This window comes from Magnolia sinica, chromosome 5 (assembly GCF_029962835.1).
Source record: "Magnolia sinica isolate HGM2019 chromosome 5, MsV1, whole genome shotgun sequence".
NCBI lineage: Eukaryota > Viridiplantae > Streptophyta > Magnoliopsida > Magnoliales > Magnoliaceae > Magnolia > Magnolia sinica.
This window is the reverse complement of record NC_080577.1, coordinates 18,888,697-18,902,975: the sequence shown is the minus strand read 5'-3', so window position 1 is coordinate 18,902,975 and position 14,279 is coordinate 18,888,697. Positions and strand designations below refer to the sequence as shown.

The 14,279-nt window shown below is 38.2% G+C and overlaps 1 protein-coding gene across 1 annotated transcript in view; it reads left to right on the top strand.

Annotated features, from left to right (window-relative positions):
* The window catches only part of LOC131245655 (callose synthase 7), a 108,625-nt gene extending 101,661 nt beyond the window's left edge, over positions 1–6,964 (top strand). Inside the window, exons 34-42 of the mRNA XM_058245251.1 lie at positions 2,438–2,560; positions 2,636–2,754; positions 2,932–3,015; positions 3,628–3,740; positions 3,814–4,043; positions 4,975–5,772; positions 5,863–5,913; positions 6,060–6,245; positions 6,365–6,964. Of these exons, the coding sequence (XP_058101234.1) occupies positions 2,438–2,560; positions 2,636–2,754; positions 2,932–3,015; positions 3,628–3,740; positions 3,814–4,043; positions 4,975–5,772; positions 5,863–5,913; positions 6,060–6,245; positions 6,365–6,604 (1,944 nt within the window). The 3' untranslated portion in view covers positions 6,605–6,964. The remainder of the gene's footprint in view (positions 1–2,437; positions 2,561–2,635; positions 2,755–2,931; positions 3,016–3,627; positions 3,741–3,813; positions 4,044–4,974; positions 5,773–5,862; positions 5,914–6,059; positions 6,246–6,364) is intronic.
* Positions 6,965–14,279: the final 7,315 nt, after the last annotated feature.

The window sequence follows — 14,279 nt, the reverse complement described above, 5'->3', positions numbered from 1 at the left end:
GGTATGAAAATGCCCCTGGATTATCCTGACCTCGTGTTGAAACTCCTAAGAGTCTACCACCGAGGCACGACAACAAGTGCAAGGGTCTTTATACATAAAACATCATATTTAACCCTTTCAAACACTTCCATCATTGACCACTCCTATTTCGGAAACACCAATTATTTCTCTCCTTATACTGCCTAGAATCTAGCCAAAAGGGCTAACCTCCAAAGCAACCTCCCCCTTTTCCTAACCCTACACCCATGCCACACTAAAAGGAGGCCTTGAATAAACCCCAACATCACCCATGAAGTTCCAACTGCCTCAAGGAAATTTGCCCACATCCCACTAGCAAATGGACAGTGGGTAAATAGATGGTCAATCAACTCCGCCTCTTGCACACATTTTACAAATATTGGGAATCGTCATCTTCCTCTTTGGGATTATTAATAGTGAGCACCTTTTTCCTACCCACCAAGCAAGCAAAGACCACCACCATAGGTGGGGTGTCATAATGTGAAACTTGGGAGGTATGATTGCAGCGATCTCGAGGCGAGGCCCTTGAATTAGTTGATAGACAGACTGAATCGAAAACCAGCCCAACACTTCCCTTTTCCAAACCATCACATCTCTTTCATTTGAAGAAGGACGATGATGATGAAGCCACTCCAAAAGCTGAATGTACTCCTCCGCTTCCTCATCTAACAAATTTCTTTAGCATGGGGAGCCCAAGCCATCTCATTGCTGGAACACGAAAAGCAACTAGCAATGGGGAGGTTAGCTTCCGTGCATAATCTAGCTAGCCTCGGAAACTCAACCTCAAGCACCCTATCCTAGATCCAAGTGTCCTTCCAAAATATGATCCTCCTAGCATCCCTAGAAAGAACCCGATGCCCTCCTTAAACTTGGTTACCAACCTAGCAACCCCTTTTCCACAATGATGAAGCCCTGTATAGAGATGAATCTTTAGTCAACAATCTGCCTCCTTCCCCCGTATTTCAAAGCAATCACATCTCTCTATACTATAGTCTCCCATCTCCCATGTCAAATCTCCACAACCACTTGCCTGCCAATACTAGATTCATGTGCCCCACCTTCCCAACATCTGCTCTCCCTTCATAAGGTTTGCACTTCTTCCCATCTTAGGAAGTAAAACTTTTGATTTTCTTTGGCTGCTTGCCACAAAAGTCCCTTTTCATTGACCTAAAAGCATGATATTTAATAACAACCTTAATAAATATTTAATAACCTAAAAACATATATTTGATTTTCTTTGGCTCCTCGCCACAAAAATCCCTTCTCATCAACCTGAAAGTAAGATATTTAATAAATATAAACAATATATTACTAAATATGTAAATTAATAAAAATGTAAAAGATAGGAGGAAAAAATATAAAAGCAAACTGAGAAAACCTAGCAAATCTAGTAAAGTATTTGATCCACCTGAGAAAAGTTGACAGAACCTGAATGCAACTTGATTGAAGCTTGAGGAAACTGAGTTTTTAAACTAGGATATGTAGTACCTTAGGTCCCGTTTGGTTACCATCAAAGTTTTGTTTGGATACGCTAATTTGGGCACATTTGTCTAGCTAAGGCTTGTCTAAATGGGCTTGAAGGGATAGACTATTTTGCTGTTCAACAGGTACTGATTGTTGTTTGACAAATGTCCCACTGAACAAGCATATGTGGCTCTTGTACCCATTTTACACAGTGACACATGGACTATGGCACACTCGTAGATCAAGACTGCACATGTAGCACATGTGGGTCACTTGAAAACACATGGTGGCATATGTGGGTTGCTTGAACATGCACGGTGGCGCATGTGGCGTATGTACATTCGGGCGTTGGCACATGTGGCACATGTGGGATACTTGAAGGTTGGATGGGGAAAATGTGAGGTGTTTGTAGATGCAGGATCTCACTTGTGGCACATTGACACGTGGGGATCATGCGGCACATGTGCCATTCATGTATAAAAAATAGCTACTCAGTTTGTGTATTTTATGAAAAATAGGCTAAAACCAACTTTCTACCTGGATTGCCTTATGCAAGGCCACTGCTAGTTTTTTCAGCAGTCCTCTCTTGGTTTCATTGGAATTGGTGCCAATATATGCAGCATTTGAATTATTTATAAATTTGAATACGAGCTCTTTAGTACTAATATTTGCAATGTTTTTGTTTTGTCCTTTTATTTCTTTTAGTTTTATTTGTGTTTGAACTGACTTTATCAAATTGCGTACGACGAAAGGGCTTGATAAATTATGGATTTGCAATTTCACAATAGATATTGTTATTGATCAGGTGTTGAGTATTAATGTTAGTTGTTTTAGTTGTGCTATTCCTCAACTCATGAAGTAAATAATAGATAGCGATGCATCCTTTTACATCTATAATTGTCAAATGATAACCTTTATCTCATCCTTGTAAATGTCTATTTCCTTGTAATCTCAGGAAATTTACCGAATCAAACTCCCTGGCTCTCCAATTGCTATTGGTGAAGGAAAGCCTGAAAATCAAAATCATGCTATAATTTTCACACGTGGGGAAGCACTTCAGACCATAGACATGAATCAGGTACCAACCATCCCAGATCATTCCATCAGAAATGTGGTTATCAAGTTACACTGTTTTCTTACACCATATTTTCAGGATAATTACCTTGAAGAAGCTTTCAAACTGAGGAATATCTTGGAGGAGTTCTTGAAATCTCGTGGTGGGCATCGAAAGCCTACAATATTGGGTCTCCGGGAACACATTTTTACTGGAAGGCTAGTTTTAACATATATCCTAGTGAATTTCCATTTTTCTTAATGAGTTTACTAGTCTTATTTGAAAATTTCTCAAGAAGTAGATTTCGTAGATGCAAAACATATCATAAATTATAGTCATAGCACTGTAAAGTATACAATTAATGATTGGCCAATAAACTCATTTTCATTTTGCAGTGTTTCATCACTAGCTTGGTTCATGTCCAATCAAGAGACAAGTTTTGTAACTATTGGGCAGCGAATTCTGGCAAACCCTCTCAAGTAAGGATTTGATTCATTTCCAAAATTTAAAAAAAAGAAAAAAAAAGAAAAAAAAAAGGTTTGCATTAAACTAGAAACATTTTAACAATTTGATCATTGCTGTCAAGTATTTTGAAGCTGTTTTTTTCCCCCATCATTGCCCTTAAATTTGACCTATTCAGCATGCACCTTTGTAAGAGACTCCTAAGATCGCAGGTTCCTATGATGTCTTGGAATCTTGTAGTGAACTGCAAGATTTCCAGAGACTCCTTCGTGGCCAAGTTCATGCTGTTGGCATGTGTTTATTTTATTCCACTGCCTTATGTGCTTTTGTAAATTAAAAGAAAACGAAGAATCAAACACCATCTGGAAAATATGTTACTGTTGAGTCAACTGAACCAGGTAAATTTATTAAGTGAAAGTCTGGAGTAATCTTCAATATGGCATTCTTTTTCCTATTGAAAGTGACTTCAGTTGGCGTTTGTGATGTGCTTTTAATACATCAATATATTTCTCAAAATCTCACTGTTTTCGATTCTATTTGTGTGGATAAAGATATTTTATTTTTTTAGTATTATTGCGTGAATTTGCTGATCATTGTTTATTGCAAAATTTAAAAAAAATAAATTACAGGGTCCGCTTTCACTATGGGCATCCTGATATATTTGATAGAATCTTTCACATGACAAGAGGTGGCATAAGCAAAGCTTCAAAACTCATTAATTTAAGCGAGGATATATTTTCAGGTAAGTCTATATAACTGATCTACTAAAAGATTACAACATGTCATCAAGCAGTTAACTGCATGAATCTCTGTAGGGTTCAATTCAACTCTACGTGGAGGAATTGTAACGCATCATGAATATATGCAAGTCGGAAAGGGACGTGATGTGGGAATGAATCAAATATCACTCTTTGAAGCTAAGGTATCAAATGGAAATGGAGAACAGACACTGAGTCGTGATGTTTACCGGTTAGGGCGCAGATTTGACTTCTACAGAATGTTATCTTTCTATTTCACAACAGTTGGTTTCTACGTCAGTAGCATGGTATGTATATCTTTCTAATGGGTGTGCTTCTATGCTTCTAGGATTACGATAACCAGAAAAGTAACAGTAGCATGCTGGTCTAATTACTAGGCTTCTATCAAAGGACTTGGCTTGACTGGATCTTAGTCAGCTAGGCACTTTTTTAAGATAGGTTTGGATCCCATGTGGCTCCATGCATTATATGGTTTTATGAATTTACTATTTTATTCCTGAAATTTAAGGTTATATTTCTTGTTAGCATGGTTTTCATATTTTGTACCATCTCCCTCCTAATTATTTCAGAAAATTGTGAAAGCATGATCAAAAGTTTGAAATTTGAATTCTGGTTCTCTTATATTGGTTGAACTGCATCACAGCATCTTTCCTACCCCTCCCCACACCACCACATGCTTGGTGGCTGTTTGGGATGAGGGATTTGAGGCAGGGATTTGTGAAATACACGATTTCATATCTCCCCTGTTTGTTTTTGTTGGGGATTTGCCAAATCCGTCGATTTCCCAAATCCATGCCTCCATAAATCCTTGGATTTGGGGGAAATTCAATCCCCCCCAAAACAAAAGACTTGGCAAATCTTCAAAAGGAAAGCCCAATAAAAGCAAAAAAAAAAAAAAAAGAAGCAATTCCTTCACGGTAAATGCTCTACCATTGCAATAAATGCTCCCCAAATCCATGGATTTGTAGTTTGATCCCCAAGAATTTGCCAAATCCGTATCCAATTCAAATCCATGAATTTGACAAGTTAATGGATTTACCAAATTCATGATATTTCCTTGATCCCAAAGAGGCCCTTGATCTTGTGACTAGGGTTAGTAGCAAGGTACCCATGTTAGGATCATAAGCACAGGAGTGTTTCTGGCCTGCTTTTTGAAGAACAATGCATACTTCGATTTAGGAAGGACGAGTTTAGAGCTTCATTTCCTCTGGCTTTCAGGTCACTGTACTTACTGTTTATGTATTCTTATATGGACGCTTATATCTGGTTCTGAGTGGTCTGGAAAAAGCCATTCTAGATAATCCAAGCATTCAGCAGAGCAAGTCTCTTGAAACTGCTTTGGCTTCGCAATCCGCCTTTCAGCTTGGCCTGTTACTGGTGCTGCCTATGGTGATGGAAATTGGCCTAGAGAAAGGCTTCCGCAGAGCCCTGGGTGAATTCATAATCATGCAGCTGCAGCTGGCCTCTGTTTTTTTCACCTTTCAACTTGGAACGAAAGCCCATTATTATGGGAGAACAATACTTCATGGTGGTGCTAAATACAGAGCTACTGGTCGTGGGTTCGTGGTGTTTCATGCAAAGTTCGCTGATAACTACAGGTTGTACTCACGCAGTCACTTTGTGAAGGGATTGGAGTTGATGATACTGTTGGTTGTATATGAAGTTTATGGTCACTCATACCGCAGTTCGAGTGTGTATCTATTTGTTACATTCTCCATGTGGTTCTTGGTTGCTTCATGGTTATTTGCACCTTTTATCTTCAATCCTTCGGGATTTGAGTGGCAGAAGACGGTGGATGACTGGACAGACTGGAAAAGGTGGATGGGTAATCGTGGTGGGATTGGCATCCAACCTGACAGAAGTTGGGAATCTTGGTGGGATGGAGAACAGGAGCACCTGATACACACTGGCATCCGAGGACGAGTGCTTGAGATACTCCTATCATTGCGCTTCTTGATCTACCAGTATGGAATTGTTTACCACCTTAACATAGCCCATCACAGCAAGAGTGTGCTGGTATTATTTCCTTCCATCAGAAACATATCTTTTTCTGTTTCTTTCTGATGACTACACGCTGACCCACATATACTGTTGTTTCCTTCTTAGGTATATGGTCTATCGTGGTTAGTTATGGCAACTGTTCTAGTGGTTTTAAAGGTATTTACCTTAAACTCACGATAGTAGAAAAGATCATTCTCCTTTCCGCTTCTCTCATAGAGCCATAGTTATTCTATTACCATTTACCAGTGACATGGATCTTGTCGCTTTGATCTGACAAGGCCAGTTTCACCTGTTGGTTTCAGATGGTATCGATGGGTAGACGGAAATTTGGCATTGATTTTCAACTGATGTTCAGAATCCTCAAAGGGCTTCTCTTCCTCGGTTTTGTGTCTGTCATTACTGTCTTATTTGTTGTCTGTGGCCTCACTATAGCGGATGTATTTTCTGGTATACTTGCCTTCATGCCCACGGGGTGGGCCTTTATTCTTGTAAGACCCTCTGCCTTCTTCTGACTTGAGTATCATCTGAAGGCTACATGTACTGCATTTATTTTGTTTTCTACCGAATCGTCGCTAACATGGATTCCTTCTTTGCATCTTTTCCCAAGATTGGGCAAGCATGCAGACCTCTGATGAGGGCTGTGGGATTCTGGGACTCAATAAAGGAGCTAGCAAGAGCATACGAGTACGTGATGGGACTCATACTCTTCATGCCCGTAGTCGTACTCTCATGGTTCCCTTTTGTTTCGGAGTTTCAGACGCGCTTGCTCTTCAATCAAGCTTTCAGTAGAGGCCTTCAGATCTCCAGGATTCTTGCTGGGAAGAAAGATAGTCCCGCTTTCAATTGAGATTTCAAAGCTATTGTTTGATCCTTTATCCTCCTGTCACAGGATTAACTTCATTCTTTGAACAGTTGCTATTAATAATCTATCAGTTTCTTCATTCATTTATGCATGTAGGACAGTAGTCTATTCACATACACCTAACTAGGAATTGCTACCTTCCAATTCCAACGCGGTCTCTTGTGAGGAAATACAAATGATTTTTACTGAAATGCCCTTGTATGTGTGTCAGCTGATGTATGCTTTGAACCAAGAGAAGGGAATGTGTAAAATCAGATTCAGGTTGAATTTGGGTGTGCTACTGAATTGAATTTAAATCATTAGTCTAACAGCATAGAAATGACCAGAATTGTAATATTCTTGGCATTGTACCGAGTATTTGGGCTTGGCATTGCATTTGTATTCTAGACATTTCCGTCTTGAATAAAACTGAATGAGGCCGGATCCCTACAACGAGGGCATTTTGGTCTTTTCTGGCCTCAATAATTTACAAATGTTTGTAGAAGATCTGGCCTCAATAATCTATTAGTCTCTACATGTCATTCAACTAGTTTTGCCATGATTTATATTTGTATGACAGAGGTCTACTCACTTACACCAAACTAGCAATTGCTAGCTTCCAATTCCATGATCTCTTGGGAGGAAATACAAATGAATTTTACTGCCCTTGTCATGTATGTCAGCTGATGTATGCTTTGTACCCAGAGAAGGGAATGTGCAAAATCAAATTCGGGGTGAATTTGGATGCGCTATTGAATTGAATTTTAATCACTAGCCTAACTGTCACGACCCTAAATCTAGTGTTGGTAATCCATGATTACGGGACACCAAATTTTGGTTGACAGCCTTCGTAGAACTCCGATTTTGGGACTTCCAACTATCACATCCTAAGTCCCATAAGTGGGGCTCCACAAGGAGGATTTCTTAAAGTAAAGACAACAAGCATGTATGTCTCAAAATTTTATCATATTCAACATATATTATTGTGTACAACTGAGCACATCAAGGCAAAAACAAAACATAAACCATGTCATATTTACTATACCTAATGTATATATTCAGGGTATTACAAAAAAACAATATACACTGATATGTATAAAACAAAAAGGACAATTGGAGACTGTAGCCTCTACTCCTGCAACTCTCTACTCTCACCTGTAACAAAAAAAAAAAAAAAATAGAAAGGAAAGCTTGAGCTACTAAGCCCAGTGAGTGCGTGTGTGCAGTGAAAATGTATGTTTCATATTATGCTCCTCTAATGCACATGCTTTCTGGCTCGATAACAATAAAATAAAGATACAATACCTAATCTTTCAACGTTTCCACAACTTTCTACATTTCTCAATTGGATCACCAGGGTTTAAAACAGAGGTGGGACTCGCATATGATTACTACCCACTTATGTAGACTTTTCCACCGTGGTCAACTACAGAGGTGGGACTACATAGTTCACGGACCGAACTAGTCTAACCCACTTGTGTTAAACGTCACTATCTGCTTAACAGCGAGAAGTAATAAGTCGCCCGGCAAAACAATAGTGGATAATTTACGAGCTCATCACACACAACCTATATTTGCTTACCCATAAGCAGGTCAGGTCAAACCTCTCAACCAATCGACACGCGTCGGTGGGAGTCGCTGCCTACTTTGGTATTTCAGCATTCCAGCGCTCTGTTCTTCCACCTGGTCTAAGCATTAGTCGCTCCCAATGGTACCAATCGGGGTTTAGGGACTTTCACCCACGGACCCTCTAATCATGTCCTGTCAAATTACATATTTCCAGTGTGGTGTCTAACTAAAGTTATAACAAAGTATGTTTCATCGCATTTACAATTACCATATGCATAAGTCCACATACAAGCACAATATGTCATGGTTTTCAGGACAAACATAGGACGACCTTCCTCATATGGTCTCCTCATACATCTAAGTTTCACATTTAAATTCCTCATAAGGGTCTTATGTAATACATCATATATCTAGATGGTTTACATACTCATCATAGACACATCGTGTGTTGTACCACAACCCACTATGATCACCATATTATGATATGAATCATTCACTCTCAAGCATGCAATGATAGAACAACTATGAGTCATACATATGATATGCACATGACTTAGCCAATCTAATTCCAATCCTGGATTTATTCTGTTATAAGACTTCATGCTACAAGCATGCTTTTTCTCAAGAAGTAACTACATTAAAAAGATGTAGGATATTTCGTTGAAACAATTTGTCAAACAGATAGTGGGCGGATGTAAGGGACAAAGAGAGAACCCATTAGAAATACGTATGACTTTCATCTAATCAGCCATTAATAACCTAATCAACTAACGTAGAAAATCCACTTTCATCTAATTAGCCATAACCTTAAGAAAGTTCAGCAATAACCTAACGAATTTAAATCAACAAAGCTAGTCTTCTATAGGGTTTTGAAAGAAAATCCAACAATCTATTAACCCTAAATACAAATCCAGCGAAAACCTAACCCTAAAGCAGACAATCCAGCAATTATTTAACCTTAAAACAGAAATTTCATGAAAATCCAGCGAAAACCTAACCCTAAAACAGAAAATCCAGCAATTATTTAACTTTAAAACAGAAATTTCAGCAATCTTCTAACCCTAAATGAAAATCCAGCGAAACCCTAACCTTAAAACAGAAAATTCAGCAATTATTTAACTTTAAAACAGAAATTTCAGCAATTTTCTAGCCCTAAATGAAAATCCAGCGAAACCCTAACCCTAAAACAGAAAATCCAGCAATTCTCTAACCTTAAAATAGAAATTCCAGCGATAGGGTTTTGAAGAAAACCTCAACGTACACATATACGTGCTCTTAATCTATACACTCACCTGGAACTATCAAATGAGTGACTTGCAATCTCAACTTCTATTTCCTTTTCTTATTCTTCTTCTTCTCAACTTCAGATTCAAGAAGAAAGAGTGCTGAAAAATAAAATCCTGCAAGAGGGTTTTCATATGTGTAGACTTGAAATTGGTTTTAAAGGGTTATGGGATGTTTTGTGATGATTTTGAAAAATTTAAGCGTATAGTAGCAATATAACAATGTTATTTAAGTAGTTGAAACTAACGTATTCCAAGGAGTTTAAAAACATCGAGGTCATTTAAGTATATTTTCTCAAAATATATATGTACATATCTATACTTAACTTACAATCCGGGTGTCCTATTGACATGCCGTTTTCGCCATTAACTCCGTAACTCGACTACGGTTAGAACGGTTAGGCTCTCGGACCTAACGGATTTTGAAAACTCAATGGTGGGGCTCCGCCAAATAAAATAAGGACATAACTGTCATTTCTCAGATTATTTAATTTTAAGTCCATATCTTAAATTCGGACATCGGGTTGAAATACGGCTTGCGGCTAGATAACAGAACAACATTATGATCAAGTCAAAACATTCTCGAGGCCAATGGATCTATAGTCAACGACTATCCACCAGATTTCGGGGTCACGGGTCTTACAACTATTTTCTGTCACAAGTCTTACACTAACAGCATGGAAATTACCAGATTTGTAATGTCCTTAGCATTCTACTGAGTAACTGGGCTCCACATTGCATTTGCATTCTAGACATTTCCATCTTTAGTAAAACTGAATTGTTTGCAGTTCAGTTGTGGAGCCAAAGGCAAACTCAGCCTAATGAATGAATAATCATGTTGAGACTAGGTACAAGTATGTACATGTGGAGGGCAATTGCATGATGGCCTCCATGAGTACGAGGCCCTCAAGGGCTGGGAAGCGGATTGCAACCAAACCCAGTCAGACAGAAAGTCGTCCAACCAGAGCTCCTATGGGCCCTACTGTGATTATCTGTTTATCCATGTTGTCCATCCATTTTCTCAGATCATTTCAAGGTATGAGCCCAAAAGTGAAGCAGATCCAACTCTCAAGTGAACCACACCAGAGATGATTCTTGCATTTAATTCTTTGTGCATTTAATGCAACCCAAGCTCTTTATTTGGTGTGGTCAACTTGAATGTTGGATCTGCTTCATTTTTGGGCTTTTATGTTAAAATGATTTGAGAAAATGGATGGATGGCGTGGATAAACAGATACATCATGGTGGGCCCCACAGGAGCTCTGGTCGGACGTCTTACTGTCCAACCAGGGTTCAGACGCAATCCAGTTCCCAAAGGCTGGGCCATGGTCAGTCCGCACCTGGTGCATGCTTCCAAGTTGTGCCACAATCCCTTTAACGAGAAATGCAGAGGCTCTCAAATCTCAACTTAGCTGCTTGCAACCTCCCTCACCATGTGATGGTCAAGACCGTTCATCCAATCATCTTGAGGTCCTGTTCTTGATGGGCCACATGGTGAAAATCCCATCCATGAATGATAACCATTCACAGAAAGCGGGGTTAGAAACTGTCGTTCTGTACTATTCTTTCTTACAATTAAGAATATTATGGATGGTGAGGATCTATTGATCATTTGTATGTTTGATAGGCCGGTGCGTGATGTGTTAGGGATTGGGCGGAAGCAAACCCGAATTTGAATCAAACACGAGGAAAACAAACGTAGACACAACACAGAACAAATGAACTTACGTGAAAAACCCTCATTAAAAAAAAAAAAAAAAAACCATGGCACAAAATAACAGGTAAATCCAATGCGAAAATAATATTACAAGAGATGGATGCACTGACACTAATGAGAACTCATTCAGATTTCTCAAGACCCTAGCTTTTCCTCTCTAGAATCCTTAATGATGCATTGGAATATCCTAATCCTGATTAGACCCAATATATAGTGTTATAATCAAAATAGGAAACAAATCATGTAATTATGCAAAACTATGCATGCCATTGATCTAACCATCAATCGACATTGATGAAGCAATCCTTGATCAATCGAGCTCCACATGTTCGATCGCTCGAACAAGTTCAAAAGTCTCTAAAGAGTTTACGAGAATTTTTTTTAAATTATGTCGGTTAATCGATGCGACAGTTCAATTGATCAACAATGTCCCAAACTGTCCAGAGACTAATTTGTATAATTTGAGGTGCTCTTGATTAATCAACTAGGAGAGACTAATTTGTATAATTTGGGATGCTCTCGATTGATCAACTAGGGTGATCGATTGATTGAGCCCATATTCCATGTATAAATATAAGACATCTTATAACAATTTCTACCATGAATTCAATCTTCATTCTTTATTACTCCAAGCTCTATCTCTAATTGTCTTCCATCATAACTTCATCGTTGTTTCTCGTGCACAATCCATCTTCATCAACCTTTCGTCAAACCCAGAGAAGTCGAACAAAATCGAAACTTCTCTGTAGGAACCACCTTAGTAAGCATATCCGTTGGATTTACGCTCGCATAGATCTTCTCAAGAGTGACACCACATTTCTCGAGCACCTGTCGGATAAAATAATGACAAACATAATATGTTTAATTCTATAATGGTAAACCAAATTCTTTGTCAAATTGATCGCACTTTCACTATTATAATTAACTAACATGACCTCCTGTTGAAGCCCAAGTTCGTTTATCATTCTACACAACCAAACACCTTCATTAAATGCCTCCATTACTGACATATACTCAGCTTTTATTGTAGAAAGAGCAACTACAGACTAAGCTTCGACATCAAACTAAATGCTTCACCCGCTAATACGAACGAGTAATCGGAAGTCGACTTTCTATTATCCATATTTTTTTTACGTAATTTAAATATACATAACCTACTTTCCCTCTGATTTCTAAAATGTCAAGATGTAGTATGATATATCTCATAGATAACGAAGTAGTCATTTCACTACCTCACAATGTTGCTTGTCAAGGTTTGACATATATCTGCTCATAACACTTACTACATGTAAAATATTTGATCTTGTAGAGATCATGACATACATCAAATTGTCAATCGCGCTCGAATATGGCACACGAGACATAACCTATTTTTCTTCATCTGTAATAGGACATTGCTATGAAGATTGGATTTCAATTCAAGTATTCAAATATGTTATAGATCTCAAATATCTCTATTCTAGTTGAAGATAAGCACTTTATATGTGTATTTGTTACCAATATTGTACATGGCCTGTTTTGCCACTTGGGTTCATTGGATAGTATTTTTTTTAAGGTCACCAGACTAGTGGACATTTTTGTATAATGGATTAGATGGAATTTTGTCGTAGACTTACCATTTCTGGATCATTTTTGCCATATGTGGCTTTTGATAGACTATTTTTGTACAAACTTGTAATGGTAAGTTTTACTTGTTATATTATGATAAGCCACTAGTTCTAGAAGTTACCATTAAAATCTTACTTGCTAGAGTCTTATGAGCTGGGGATGGTGGTATGAGACATTATGCCCTATCAGTTGACCTATACTGGGTGATGAGCCCCCCTATAGTGACCTTTGAGTTTTTTTTTAAATGGTTGTTTATAATTGGACTAATAACGATTGGACTAATCATGCATCCCAGACCACTGTCGATCGACCCAATTTGTGTGAGCTTGTCACTTAAGCCTGTACTTGATGTACTTTTGTTGATGACTAGCCACTTGAGATTGCATGTGAGTTTCACCCTACTCGTGGGTTTTGTCCAAAGCCAGCTGGATGAGCATTCCTAAATTGATGTGCATATAATCATGCATTTAAATAAGATCGCATCATAAATTGTTTGTATGATTTTTATTTTAAAATTATCATTGGCTAATGTGATGGATTGTAATATTATTTATTATGATCATTATTAATGGTTTAGTGTAGACCTATCTTAACAAACTATGCTTAACTATTATGATGGTTTTGTAAATCTTGAGGGGTATATCTCACTGGGATAACCATTAACGCTATCAAACCATATCCAGTTGTTGCAAGATACGTAAATGGTGTACAGTTTGGTGCTCATGAGAAGCATGGGGAGCTGAACGATCTTGTGATCTTGTGGTTCTAGATTTTAGATTTTACTTATATCGATTTGGTACTTCCCTATATTTGTAAATCTTGAGACATTGGTGTCTTATGGGCAATCAATTGTATATCTTACGTATTTGGAATGTATATTTGGACTTTCCCTTCATGCTTGATTTATTTCTCTTCCGTTGCAACGCTCAATCTTAAGAAGGAAAAAAAAAAGTTTATTATATGGTGAAACATGGGCTATCTTCAAAGGGAAATGAATACTATAACTTGAGTTATGAAATCTGGAGCATTACATTGATAGAAAAATTTAGAGGGAAAAATATGATTATTAAGCTTGATATGGAAATGGCCTACGACTGCGTTGATTGGAATTTTATCGTTGGAGTCCTCCTGAAGTTTGGATTTGATCAAAGGTGGATTGAATTAGCCCAAAGATGCTGGAAATGGTGCTGGTTCTCAATTCTTTTGAATGAAAAATTGTTTTTTTTTTTTTTTTTTTTTGCAATCGACTAGGTGTCTACGGCAGGGTGACCCCTTATCGCCTTCCATATTCATCATTGCTTCCAAAGCTCTTAGCAGGGTTTTACACAAGCTTCTCCTCTCGGGAGCATGCCAGCCTTTCAGTTTACCCCGAGGCTACCCTCTCATATCCCATCTTCTTTTCGCTGACTATACAATTCTGTTTTTTAATGGCAGTATCTCCTCAATTACCGCGCTGCTTCAGTCTCTGAATTTTCACGAGAAATCATCGGGACAGAAGATTAAC